Here is a 12,716-nt window from a genome sequence, read left to right as displayed (position 1 = left end):
GGATGTGGGTGCACCAGTGGCATGACTTGTCTGTGGAGGTCAGAGGACTTGTAGGCATTGGTTCTTTCCTTCTACCGTGTGGGATCCAGGGATTGAACTCAAACCAATCAGACTTGTGCAGCAGGCACTATCCATTGGGCCATCCTGCCAGTGCCATGCCCTCCTTTACTTATAGTTAGTTACGCAGGAAGTCTGAATTTATTTCAAAAGCTTGAAGTAAAGTTGATTGTGATTAACTTTTTTAATTTCAAAAATTATCCAGTGTGTGTGTGTGTATGTGTGTTTGTGTAGTGTGTGTGTGTAGGCGTGTGTGTGTGTGTGTGTGTGTGTGTGTGTAGGCATGTGTGTGTGTATGTGTGTATGTGTGTATGTGTGTATGTGTGTGTATGTGTGTGTATGTGTGTGTGTATGTGTGTATGTGTGTGTATGTGTGTGTGTAGGTGTGTGTGTATGTGTGTGTGTAGGCATGTGTGTGTATGTGTGTATGTGTGTATGTGTGTGTATGTGTGTATGTGTGTGTATGTGTGTATGTGTGTGTGTATGTGTGTATGTGTGTATGTGTGTGCATGTGTGTGTATGTGTGTATGTGTGTGGTGTGTGTGTGTATGTGTGTATGTGTGTGTGGTGTGTGTGTATGTGTGTGGTGTGTGTGTGTATGTGTGTATGTGTGTGTGTGTGTGTGTGTGTGTGTGCACAAAGGTCAGATGACAACTTTTGGGAGTCTGTTCTCTCCTTCCAGGGACAGAACTCAGGTCATCAGCCTGGGCAGCAAGCACCTTTAACCACAGAGCCATCTCATCAGCCCAAGATTAACTTTTTTTATACTGTTTCCAAAAGTTCTGTCATTGTGGTAAAAGTATTTGCACAGATTTTCTGTGGAAACCAAGAATCTTTCTGACTTGGAGCATCAGAGATTGGGTGATCTCTATGAAAGTCAGCCTTATTACAGCATTCTTTTTTGGGGGTGGCGTGGGGTTTCCTTTCTACTGATCCTAACAAAAAACTAAAAGCACTGTTAAAACCCACGGCATCGGCATGGCAGAGCACATCTATAACCTCAGCACTTGGGAAGTGGAACCCAGAGGGTGGCAGGTAAAAAGACTGGGAACATTATTCAGACACAGAAAGAGAAAGCAGCCCCTCACTCCAGAGTCTGGCCAAAGTCTCTTGCTTGCTGAGAATCCCAGGACAATGGACAATTGCTTCAGGCCTTTCTCCCTTCCTAGCAGTAAGCCTGCAATTTCTTAGGGATCTCACTAGAAACCCCCACGAAGTAAGAGATGTCCTAAGTCCCTTGTGCAATTAGAATGGAACCTGATTTTATCTTATCAGATTGTAATTCCAGCAAAGGTACCTCCAGAGCCACCCTAAACTCACATTTACCAAAAAGGAGGACAAAAGTAAGTTTTCTTAGCAATCCTTGGAGGTGTCACTTGAAGCCACCCAAACAGTATCTATGGCTAGTGCTGACACGGAAGTACTACTTTTCTTTGGGAAGTTCATACCCATGCTCTGGGGTGTGCCTTGTTTTCCTCAGTGCCTTTTAAATAAACTCCAATTCTGTTTCTTACTGGTTCATCTTCAAGTTATTTTTCTGCAGTAAAGCCAAGGATTCAGTTTCATGTGAATTGAGGTCCCTAAAAGTTTAAGAGCGCTCCCCAGGCTGCTGCCAATAACAGGACTATTCAGAATTGAAAGTTATATTGGCTATACAGCAAGTTTGAGGCCAGCCTGGGATATAGGAGACCGTATCTTTAAAATGTGTATATATATATTGCACTATTTCCCAGTTTTCAGTGGTATGACTTCTGCCAGCTTTGCTACTGTCCTCTTGGTGGCTTACTGCTTACTGCTTTGATGTCTAGTTTGTGGACCTTTAATTACAGCGAGCATTTATTGAAGACTCACCCATTTCTACCAGCTATGTTAAGAGCTTCCTGCATATTACTAAAAACAGTTCTAAGGATAGATAGTGTGGATCAAGTTTTATTGGAAAGGGAACTTACGAAGTATTGAGGAATTTCTTAGAAATTATGAACAGATAATTAAGTGCGATAGCCAATGTTGATTTGGGATGAGAAATTATAACCAACTAAGAGATCTCCCTAGCATTTCTAAGATAGCGCCCCCATAAATCCGCTTTTGTCGTGAAGGGCAGGCGTGAGCACTATCCTTCCTTACATGAGAGAACTCTTGGCAGAGCAGGCCTCTCAGCCCTGGGGAAATCAGAATCTTAAAAGCCCACAGGTACTCACTGCCATACTCCGCTCCACTAATGCTCCTGACTGTACACGGATTTCTTGAAGAACGGCGGGGTGAGGGAGTTGGCGGGGATAGCCTAAAGTAACAGGGGCTGAAGCGGGGAGGAAGCCCCAGAAGAGAGGTGAACCGGAACAAGGTGTACAGCTGTAGTGCCGAAATACGCCTTGGGACGGCATTTGTAAACTGAGGCAGGAAGTTAAGGGAGTTGGTTGGCCCTTTTGTTAAAGCTCAGCTACGCCCCAGATGTGCTCGGGGTTCCCACCACTGCCGCAGGGTCCTGGACGCCCGAGGCAAGGCGACTAGAGCTGCAGGGAGAATGCGAGCCGAGGACGGGGCGGTGGAGGAGGTGGTGGCCGACCTCAGGGAGAGCCGGAGGTGACCCAGAGGCTTGCAAAGCTTGTTGGAGAGCCTCGCGCCGCAGCGCCGGGGACGCCCCGCGTCCACGCAGCCAATGGCTGCGCGATGCGCCGTCCAAGGGTGGCTCGCGCGGCACCCGTAGGGCGGCGGCGGGAGAAGACGCCGTCACCCTGGGCTACCACGCGAAGCCCGCGGCTGCGTAGCCAGGGAGTGGCGGGTCTTTCCGCATCCCTTCCCACGGTTAAAGCACCTTCGAGCCAGCCACCTTGACTTTAAACCGCAGGGCCTGCACACACGACAGACACGCGCAGCCAACATGGCCGAGGACGCGGAGGAAAAGCCGGAAGTGGGTTGGGTGGGCGGGTCGAGGGGCGGGGCCTGGGGCGGGGCCTCGCGCGATGGGGGCGGGCCCTGCCGCCGGGAGCCGCGTTTGCAGTCAGGTGTCTAGAGGGCGGTCTCTCCGCAGCGGACCGGGGCTCTCCGCCTTCTTCTGGGGGCCGGGCCGGACCGCTCCGCCCCAGCCAGGTGTCCGTCGGGTCCCAGGTGCCCGCCGGATCTCTGTGATTCCGGTGCCGCAGGCCTGTGCAGCGGGCCAGCAGCGATGGAGAACCACCCCGAGTGCACTCCTCTCTCCGAGTCCACACAACTCCCCGGCTCCGCCCGGGAGCCCGAGGTGGTGCCTCCCGGAGACTCAGAGGGCGGCGCCCGGCCCCTAGACACGGTCCCCAAGAAACTCTGTGGGTATTTAAGTAAGTTTGGCGGCAAAGGGCCCATCAAGGGCTGGAAATGCCGCTGGTTCTTCTACGACGAGAGGAAGTGCCATCTGTACTATTCGCGCACCCCTCAAGATGCTAACCCCTTGGACAGTATCGACCTCTCCAACGCGGTCTTTGACTGCAAGGCGAACGCTGAGGACGAGGGCACTTTCGAAGTCAAGACTCCCAACCGGGTTATTACCCTCAAGGTAAATGGAACTTTTCCCCCTTTTCCAGATTGAGCGAGTTTTTAGGGCCGATGCATGGTCACCGTGAATTGACCTGACAGTGATTACCACCTTGTGCCGGGAGCCTGGAGCTTTCCCACAGAGTCTTCACACTATTTCCTTATTGCCTTCCCACAGGCAAGGGTGAGGGACTCATTTTATGGATCAAGAAAGTGAGTCACAGACAAAAGAGAAAGGCTCAGATTGGGCATTTACAACGATGTGGTCCACTTTTGGAATCTTCCAGTGCCGTATCAAAACTTCACTTTGGTGGTGCCTAACTACTCAGTTTCCTTGACTTACTTCCTTGGTACTGAAGCAATCAAGATACTGTGGTTGCATTCTTTGAGGCCGGATCTGATTCATGTCTTGGTGGTTTGGCCAAGGGGAGTGAATGCAGACATGGGTAGGGGTTAGGAGAGAAAATATGTAACTTTAGTGATCAGTCTAGATGGTTCACCCAGGCATGTCTGAACTGGTGAGTTCTTAGTAAATGTTGTTTGAATAAACACATATGCACACATGGGGTGATACCCAGGTCAGAGCCTACCAAGTTAAGAGGAAGTGTCCTGTTACCTGACCGGGAAGACAGGTGCAAGCTTAGTTCTTGAGGCCCAGAAAGAGTGCAAGGACGAAGGTCTTCCTCCCCACTGCTCTGGCTCCATCTCTATGCCCCCAACCTGCCACTGGCCAGACACTAGGATGCCCACAGGTTTTGTTCTCCTTTCCTTGCAGGGTGTGGCTAGTTGACTAGGCTGGAGGTGGGGAAGGTGCCATTAAAATAATGGAAACCCAAATTTTTAGTCCAGAAAAGACATTTTAGAGGGCATGTGGACAGGGCCTCTCAGCACGTGGTTTTTACTGCTCCACTAGTTCATACATATGTCTGGCTCTGTGCTAGGCTCTGGGTGTGGAACAAGTCTGACTTGTTTGCCTCTACCCCCTGTTCTCCAGCAGCATAAGGTATGATGGGAAAACTGGCAGGCATATTTCAGTGCCTTGTGGAGCCACTGAGATAAGTTTGGACACTAAGAGTGTGGTGACAGCAGGGATCCGATCCTCCAAATGAGGAGGGGGCTGTTCAGAAAGGCATCACTTAAATGACAGGAATGATGGGCTTTTTGACATGCAAATGATAAAGGTAATGATGCTGAGGGAGCCTATGAGCAAAGATGAGAAAACACAGCGTAACCATGAGTATCGAGGCAAGCCACGGGAGCCTGGTGCTCAAAAGATGGAGGTGGAGGGGGAGACACTGGTGAATTAGGCTCAGAGGCTTGGACTTTGTCCAGTAGGCTGTAGAAGTTGGCTAAGAGCCTTAAGCTGGGGCGGGGGTAGTGCACAATGAGATTAGAGGGCTTAGAGAGCTCAGCCTGGCTGTCGGGCAGAGAACAAATTGAGGGAAGAAGAAACTGGCAGTCTGAGGGTCCGAAGGCAGCCAGGAGGGAATGAAGACTGAGCGGGAGCTGTGGTCCTGGAGGAAGCAGATGAAGTGTAGATGGAGGAGATGTAACTGGTTGTTGCGTGATTGGAGTAGCGCTAACAGGAGAGAGAGACCTCGGGTTGAAGAAACTATGGGGACACTCAGATCTGTATTATCTGAAGTAAACTCTGGCCAGAAGATCTAAGGGCTACTTTGTGAACCAAGATCATGAATGCTGGCCTGCCGAGCCTCTGACATAGAGGGGTTCCTCAGTGTGAACATGTCAAATGAGGTAAGGAATAAAATGAGGTGCTTGTGTTTGGCTGGAGATTGTCAGTCATGGTGAATGAAGCCTAAGAGCAATTGAAGCTTTGGAGGGACAGTGTGAAAAGAAAAAACTAGTAGATGTCATTCTGTCTTATTGATGTCTGCGTAAGAGGTCAAGGGACTCTCATAGAAATACCCTTGTTCTAGTTGAGTTTCTGTTGCCTTGAGAAACACCACAACCAAAAGCAGTTTGGGGAAAGAAAGGCTTTATGTTGCTTATTTACACATCCCAGTCTGTCACTGAAGGGCAGGAACTCAAACAGGAACCCGGAGACAGGAACTGAAGCAAAGGCCATAGCAGAACACTACTCACCAGCTTGCTCTCTCAGACCTGTTCAGCTCCCTTTTCATAGAGCCTAGACATGCCTGCCTAGGGATGGCCCCACCCACAGTGGGCTAGGCAGTCCTGCATCCTAGACATGGCCACAGGCCAATCTGATCTGGACAGTTCTTCAGCTGAGTTTCTCTTTTCCCAGGTGACTCTTAGTTTGTCATGTTGACAGCTGAAACTCACTGGGACAGCCTCTCTCCCCACCCAGGCCACACACCATCTGTGGCCCTCCGGAGAGAGTGAGCTTGCCCTGATTGCTCTGTAGCCTTTTGCCGTTCTTTTGTAGCTGTGACTGTAGACCACTCCATGAGGCTCACTATCTACTCCGGCGAGCTGCCAATCAGCTGTGCCCACATAAGCTCACGCCTTTACAGTTATGTTTAAAATGAAGTTCTGTTCTACAACTAAAAGACCTAGTTCTTGGGCCAGCCTGCCATAGCTACTACATGCCTGGACCACTTGTATCTCCATCTGTGAAAAGGGCTGGTCACCCTACCTTCTTCCTAGAAGATGCAGCAAGCTAATGGATGTAAAAACAACTGACTGGACCATCAGTTGGGAAAGTAATGACGGACATCAGCTGCTCACTTGTTTGGTGTGGTGCAGGTTTCTACCATGTTAGCAGAGTGTGTAGGTGACTTTTCTGCCCCTATTCAGAGTCATGAGTTGGTGTATCCCTGCAGTAGGTGGGATTACCTCCAGCCCACAGAAAGGCAGCTAGGACTTGGAGATGTCACACAAGGAGAGTGGAGATCACTGGGCCCCTCCGGGTCACCATTCTAAGCTCTTTCCTCTCTCACGGCCCCTCTGGGGAATGCATCTGTGCACCCGCCGTGTGCCAGGCCCCTTATTCCCCTTGTCTTCATAACCACTCTATAAAACCTGTAGTATTGTCACTACAAAACAGTTGGGGAAACAGAGGCACAGAGGCATGAGGAGGCATAAGCAGGAAACCAGAGCCTGATTCTTTTCTGTGACGTTACAGAAGTAGATACAGACCCACGGTTGCTGGATTTTTTTTCTGGGCAGGATGGAGTTTCTAAACGTCTGCGATCTCTGAAGGCCATGCCCAGTGCCGCCCTGCAGGCCCGGGACCTTACTAACCAAATGCTTGTGCTTCCCAGGCTGCCAACAAACACGTGATGCTCTACTGGCTGCAGCAGCTGCAGATGAAGCGCTGGGAATTCCACAACAGCCCACCTGCACTTCCTGTCGCCCCTGCCGCCGCCGGCCTGTCGGGGAACGGGCCCACCCTGCACCTCAAGCTAGGTACCAACGGGCCGGCCTTCGGCCACCTACCCAAGCATGTGATAGCCAGGCCTTTCCCCTCTTGCTGGGAGCTTGGGAGGAGCCCTCTGCACGAGAAGTAGAACCAGGAGTGGAATATGGGATTGGTTAGGACAGGAACCTGGGCTCTGAGGCCAGGCTACTGGAGTTCAGGTCTCCGCCGTGGGTGATTTCGGGCAAGTTACCAAGCCTGCCTGAGCCTCAGTTTCCTTCTCTACCAAATAAGGTGAAAACAGTTATGCCCATCTTAGCGCTCTCCTGAGGCTTAGCTGAATCCATATGCCTCACATGCTGAGAACAGTGTCTGCATATGGCCAGAACCCAATAGAACGTCGTGATATCCCTAGGATAGCTCAAGAAGTTACACCGGCTCAGAGTTGTGAGAAGGGCCAGGGAGAAAGCGCAGTGTAGTGGTTTCTTAGACATTTTGCAATGATTTGGTGTATCTGTTACTTTAAATGTTTTCAGAGATCAAAGTTCTTTGTCCTACATTGCCTGCAAGTGAGCTCGCTCTCTCTCTCTCTCTCTCTCTCTCTCTCTCTCTCTCTCTCTCTCTCTCGTGTGTGTGTGTGTGTGTGTGTGTGTGTGTGTGTGTGTGTGTGTGTTTACTGGGGATTGAATCCAGGACCTCATGAATGCCAGCCAAGCACTTAGCACTAAGCTATCATTCTTTGCCCTTGGATCTGGGGACGGACAAGGTTCTTGCTGTGTAGCCCAGATTGGCCTCAAAGTTCTCAGGCCTCCCTAGTGCTAGGATAATAAACATGAGCCATCCTGACTTGCTGTAAGTTCTAGAATATCCCAACACGGAGAACCCTGGAAGTCCCACTTTCTCCCACCACGCGCTGTGACTGGAAACATGACTAGGAGAGTTCAGCATGGGGATGGAGCACCCCGCAGCTGCCCCCGCAGGAGCGTGCATCATCAATCAAGTTCCAGTGCAGTCAGTGTCTACAATGCCACAGCGTCAGTGGACAGGCCAGTTAGCCAGAGTAGAGCTTCACGTGGCCAACACTGAGAACAGCTGTCTAAGAGAGTCCCCCTCCCTTGGTAGATGACCCTGTGTGCCCACAGCAGGCCACACCCTCACCCTTCCTCAGCCTCTACCAGCCAGTCCAATCAGTCCAGCTGCCCTGAGCCTCTTACCCCCTGAACTGCCTGTCAGTTCCAGGTCCCCTCACTGCCATTCCCTAGGTTAGATCTCTCAGCTAGGAATCCCCAGCATCCTCTTCTCCTTGATAGTGTCCTCTATCTAAAGGCCTGTGTCTGAGCCTGCCCCCTGTAGTCTGGGTTGGCTTCCTAAAATGAAAACCCACCCAGACGGGCAGGTTCTCACACAAACCCCATCACATTTCTGCCAGCAGCCCCTCAGTGCCCACCTTGTGCCCATGCTTTAGCAGGAGGTTCTCATGTCCCTCTGTTTTGCTTGATAAATCCCTGCTTATTCTGTAAGGCGAGGTTCATGTCACATCTTGTCCGCTTCCCCTTGGATGCCTTCCGGGACTTTGCCATCTAGACTCAGTATAGGCCCTTGACACTTTTTCCGGACATTGCAGTGTTCTGATTACCAGTGTCCTGGTTAGTCTCCACCCACTCGCCCTTAAGAATAGGGCCCGTTTCTTTGTCACCTGTGTCCCTAGTCCTTAGTGTCCAGCCTGGCACAGCAGTCATTTGCTGAGGGAATGTGAGAGTAAACACTCTGAACTTTATGACTAAGAAAAGGTCTGTAAGACGTAATGTCAGGCGCAGGCCTAGTAGTAGCTGCACTAATTACTTGCGTTTGTTTGTGACACACACATTATTTATGCTATTATTGTCACTGTAGCTCCTACGAGCACATGTATGCTGTTACTATCACAGCATGCATGTTAACACTATCACAGCAGTACACACTGTAGTACGCAGTAAGTAGTATTACTCTGACAATAACATACGCATGCTGTTGTTACCATATGCAGGCATGTGCTGTAGCTATCATAGTAGCATATACATGCTATTGGTGCCCTAACAGTACCTATATACTCTTACTAGTGTAATTGCACATGCACACTAATGGGCTGTCACTACTGTCTTAACAACTGCTCCTTGTCGTGAGTAGTCGTTCACTTCTTTGGGCAGTCTTTTTTTTTTTTTTGCTATGAGACAGTGTCTCACATAGCCCAGGCTGACCTTGAACTCACTGTGTAGCTGAGGCTGTTCTGGAACTCGTGTGCCTCCTGCCTCCTCCTCTCAGGTGCTGGGATTCCAGGCACACACCACCATACAGCTTCCAGCAGGCTTCTCGAGGGTTTCTCTGCTCCCATCCTTCTGCTCTGGCTCATACCCACCACCACCACCCAGCCAGGCAGCCCTGTCTGTGTGGAAAATTATAGCCTGAGTTGACACAGCCAACTTCAGAGCAAAGCCAAGGAGAGCGCCTCCTTCCTGTGTGTGTGGATCTGAAATGTGAAGAACTAGGCTCAAGGGCACGATGTGGAACCCCTCCAGCCTCTTCAGCTCTGCCACACCTGGTCCATAGCTGTGCGTCAGTACACATGACTAGGCCTGTCTGGGGCTAGCATTTTTTTTCATGGGGCAGGCAACATGGTGGCCTGTAACCAGGGTGGTGGTATCCCAGGGAGAGCACCGGCCTGAGATTTGGGAAGCAGGGTATGGACTTCACCTGACAGCCTTTCCATCCTGTAGCAAGCATACCCCTGCAGGACCCAGGCCCTGAGCGGAAACTTCCTACATCATATATATATATATATATATATATATATATATATGTATATATATATATATATATATATATGCTCCCCCCACCCCCCCGCCCAGAGGAAAAAAATCTTTGTGGAGTCCGTTGTTTGCTTGCTTGCTCTGTAGCCCAGGTTGGCTTCAGTCTCACTGTGCAGCCCAGGCCAGCTTTAAACTCATGGTGATCATCTTGATTCGGCTTCCCGGATGCTGGGGTTAGAAGCATGTCTACTATGCCTGCCTCCTTTTCTCTCTGGAATCTTGAACAAACAGCTGGGCCTTAGATTAGCTATTTGGAGCATGCTGCCCTACTCCAGCCCCTCCCTATCCTTCCTGAGGAAGCAGAAGGCTGTGCAAGCCTCCTGATCCACTTCTGACTTTGAGTCACAGAGGCTGGGCTGGGTCCTGTTAAAAAAAAAAAAAAGAAGAAGAAAAAAAAAAAAAGAAAGAAAGTTCCGTCACACCCTTGAAACCCTTGACCAGTCTGGAGTCATGTTCTCTGCAGCTTTATTTTATACTTCACCTACACAGTGGTCCCCAGAGAGCCAAGAACAGTCAGAGGAAAACTGACAGATTTCTGTAATCATACATTGCCAAAGGAAGCCACAGCTCACAGGGGACATCCATAAATGTCCGCCATCAGTAGCTCCCATTTACCAACACTGCTCTAGCGTGGCCGTGTGTCAGCTCCTGGAATCCTTCGTCTTCCAGGTGTTATTCTCATTTTATAGCGGAGGCAGCCGAGGCCCCTTGGCAAGGAAGTGCCCACCCTCAAATTCAAACTGCGTCCTGCAGGTTCACACCTCAGAGCTGAGGGGCCACTCGGGGCTGCACCACAGAAGCTGCAGCCTCCTGGCCTAGGCCCTTTTTGTGGGGGCCGGGACTTCCTTGTAGTGCAGGGGTGGCCCGAGGCTCAGGCAAGAGAAGTCTGAGGGCTGCTGTCTCTGCCTAGCGAGATCTTCTCCCTGGGAGCCTTTCTTGGGCCATCAAATCTGCCTCCAGTGGGAAGTGCTGGTCTCAGCTGTGGTACGACCACTATGTGTGTGGTGCCTTCCTGGGCACCCCCACTTTTCAGCGTTCTGCCCCAGTGAGCCACAGAGTTTAGTAAAAAAGGCAAAATGGCTGAATTGCATCTGAGCTCATGTCACTGGCTGGCTTTGGCTTCCCCACAGATCTTATCCTCTCCAAGCTGCTCTTTCCTTTCTGGTGACCCCCCACCCCGCCCCCACCCCAGGCAGAGTTGCTCTTGGGCCACAGGCAGAGAGAGGGGAGGGCGTGGGAGACCTGGCATTGCAAAAGAAGCACACACTAAGATCCTAGAATCTGAGAGAAACTGGTTTTGGTTGCTCTGAATAGGGAGAGGGAGGGTGATTAAAGTTTTGATGAGTAAGAAAGTTTTATATGGAATCTGCCCAGAATCTGAAAGGTTAGAATCCACATTATGGGGCCTTATCCTTTTCTATTTCCGTGTTCTCTAACTGTGAAGAGCACAGGGTAGAGAGTAGCCTTCCTGAGTTTTCATTTGCTCATTTTGGTGTTAGAAATTTTCAACAGATCACCGAATCCTCTGTGTGGAAACAGGGGCCTAGCCACAGCTATTCCAGCCAAAGGCAGGTCTAGTACTTCAGGCTCCTGCTGACTAACAAACAACGTACACACACACACACACACACACACACACACACACACACACACGTATACACATAAGCACACACTCCCCCTCACACATACATACAAACACACATGCTTTCCCCACACACCCTCATAACCCAAACTCCTAGCCATATCCTACACATGGCCTTCCCATCTGGTCCTTGTCCACAGGCTCAGCTCTGGTACCGAACCTGTTGCTAATGCCTCACCTCCTTGCTGCCCCTCGTCATGCAGGTCCAGTGAGCTCCAGCCCTCCCAGCCCTCCCGGGCTCCCTGTTCTTCCCCCAGGGAGTCTGCTCTGGCTTGAGGTGGAAGGACCTCTCAGAACAGCTCTTGGCCCCAGCTCCTGCCTACCTGGGTCCTGAGCTGTGACTCCCTGGCCTGCTCCTTAGCCTCAGTATCCCCCAGTCCCTATGTGGGGAGAGGGGGATAGAAAGGAGGCCTCCAAAGAACAGCTCTGAGTGTTCCCGCCAAGTCAACAGACCAGCCTCTGCAGTGGCTGGAGCCTGCTGGGAATCAGCGTGTGGCCCACTGTTTAAGAGATTACAGGTTTTCTTGGGTGACTAAAGCAGCCTCCATTCCCGCCCGACCCCCCTTCCCGTGATCACCACCATGCAACCCCAATCACACTCTTTTCCAGGATCCATGCATTTATTACATCAGGTAAGGGCTCTCCACACTGCTACATACCGACTGTATGCAATTATAAGGGCATGTCATTTGTTTACAAAGATAGCTGGGATAGGCTGGCAAGTCCAAAACTTTAAGACATTTAAAAGCTAACATAGTAAAGGTCATGCAGATTCCAGAACAGTGAGTCATGATACAGCTCGCTCTTTCTTATCTTCAAAATCCAGGATTTTAACTAGAAGAAATCTGAAGAGTAACAGGTTATCTCTAGTCAGATATATATTTAATCCAAGAATTCTAAACCTCTTACCAACTTACTACTAATTAGGAGCAACCCTTATCATGGTAGAGGGCATGAAACCTACATTTTTTTTTTTTTTTTTTTTTGGTAGATTTTTCAAGACAGGGTAGTTTATGCCTTGGCTGTCCTGGAACTCGCTCTGTAGACCAAGCTGGTCTTAAACTCACAGAGATCTGCCGGTCTCTGCCTCCCAAGTTCTAGGATTAAAGGTGTTCGCCGCCACCAGCCAGCATAAGCAGAGGGTGTTTTTTTTTTGGGTTTTTTTTTTTTTTTTTTTTTGTGGTTTTTTCGAGACAGGGTTTCTTTGTGTAGCTTTGCGCCTTTCCTGGAACTCACTTGGTAGCCCAGGCTGGCCTCGAACTCACAGAGATCCACCTGCCTCTGCCTCCCGAGTGCTGGGATTAAAGGCGTGCGCCACCACGCCTGT

The 12,716-nt window shown here is 50.3% G+C and overlaps 1 protein-coding gene across 3 annotated transcripts in view; it reads left to right on the top strand.

The window, feature by feature from the left end:
- Positions 1–3,036: 3,036 nt before the first annotated feature.
- Tbc1d2 (TBC1 domain family member 2) overlaps positions 3,037–12,716 on the top strand; it is a 48,610-nt gene continuing 38,930 nt past the window's right edge. For 2 of the 3 annotated variants that reach the window (XM_028882781.2, XM_028882780.2), the window contains exons 1-2: positions 3,040–3,583; positions 6,807–6,951. In XM_028882781.2, the coding sequence (XP_028738614.1) occupies positions 3,221–3,583; positions 6,807–6,951 (508 nt within the window). In that variant the 5' untranslated portion in view covers positions 3,040–3,220. Of the gene's footprint in view, positions 3,584–6,806; positions 6,952–12,716 lie in introns of all 3 variants that reach the window. The other variant, XM_028882782.2, reaches the window with a different exon arrangement.

Source organism: Peromyscus leucopus, chromosome 2, assembly GCF_004664715.2.
Source record: "Peromyscus leucopus breed LL Stock chromosome 2, UCI_PerLeu_2.1, whole genome shotgun sequence".
NCBI classification, from domain to species: Eukaryota; Metazoa; Chordata; class Mammalia; order Rodentia; family Cricetidae; genus Peromyscus; species Peromyscus leucopus.
This window is presented reverse-complemented; position numbering and strand designations above follow the sequence as displayed.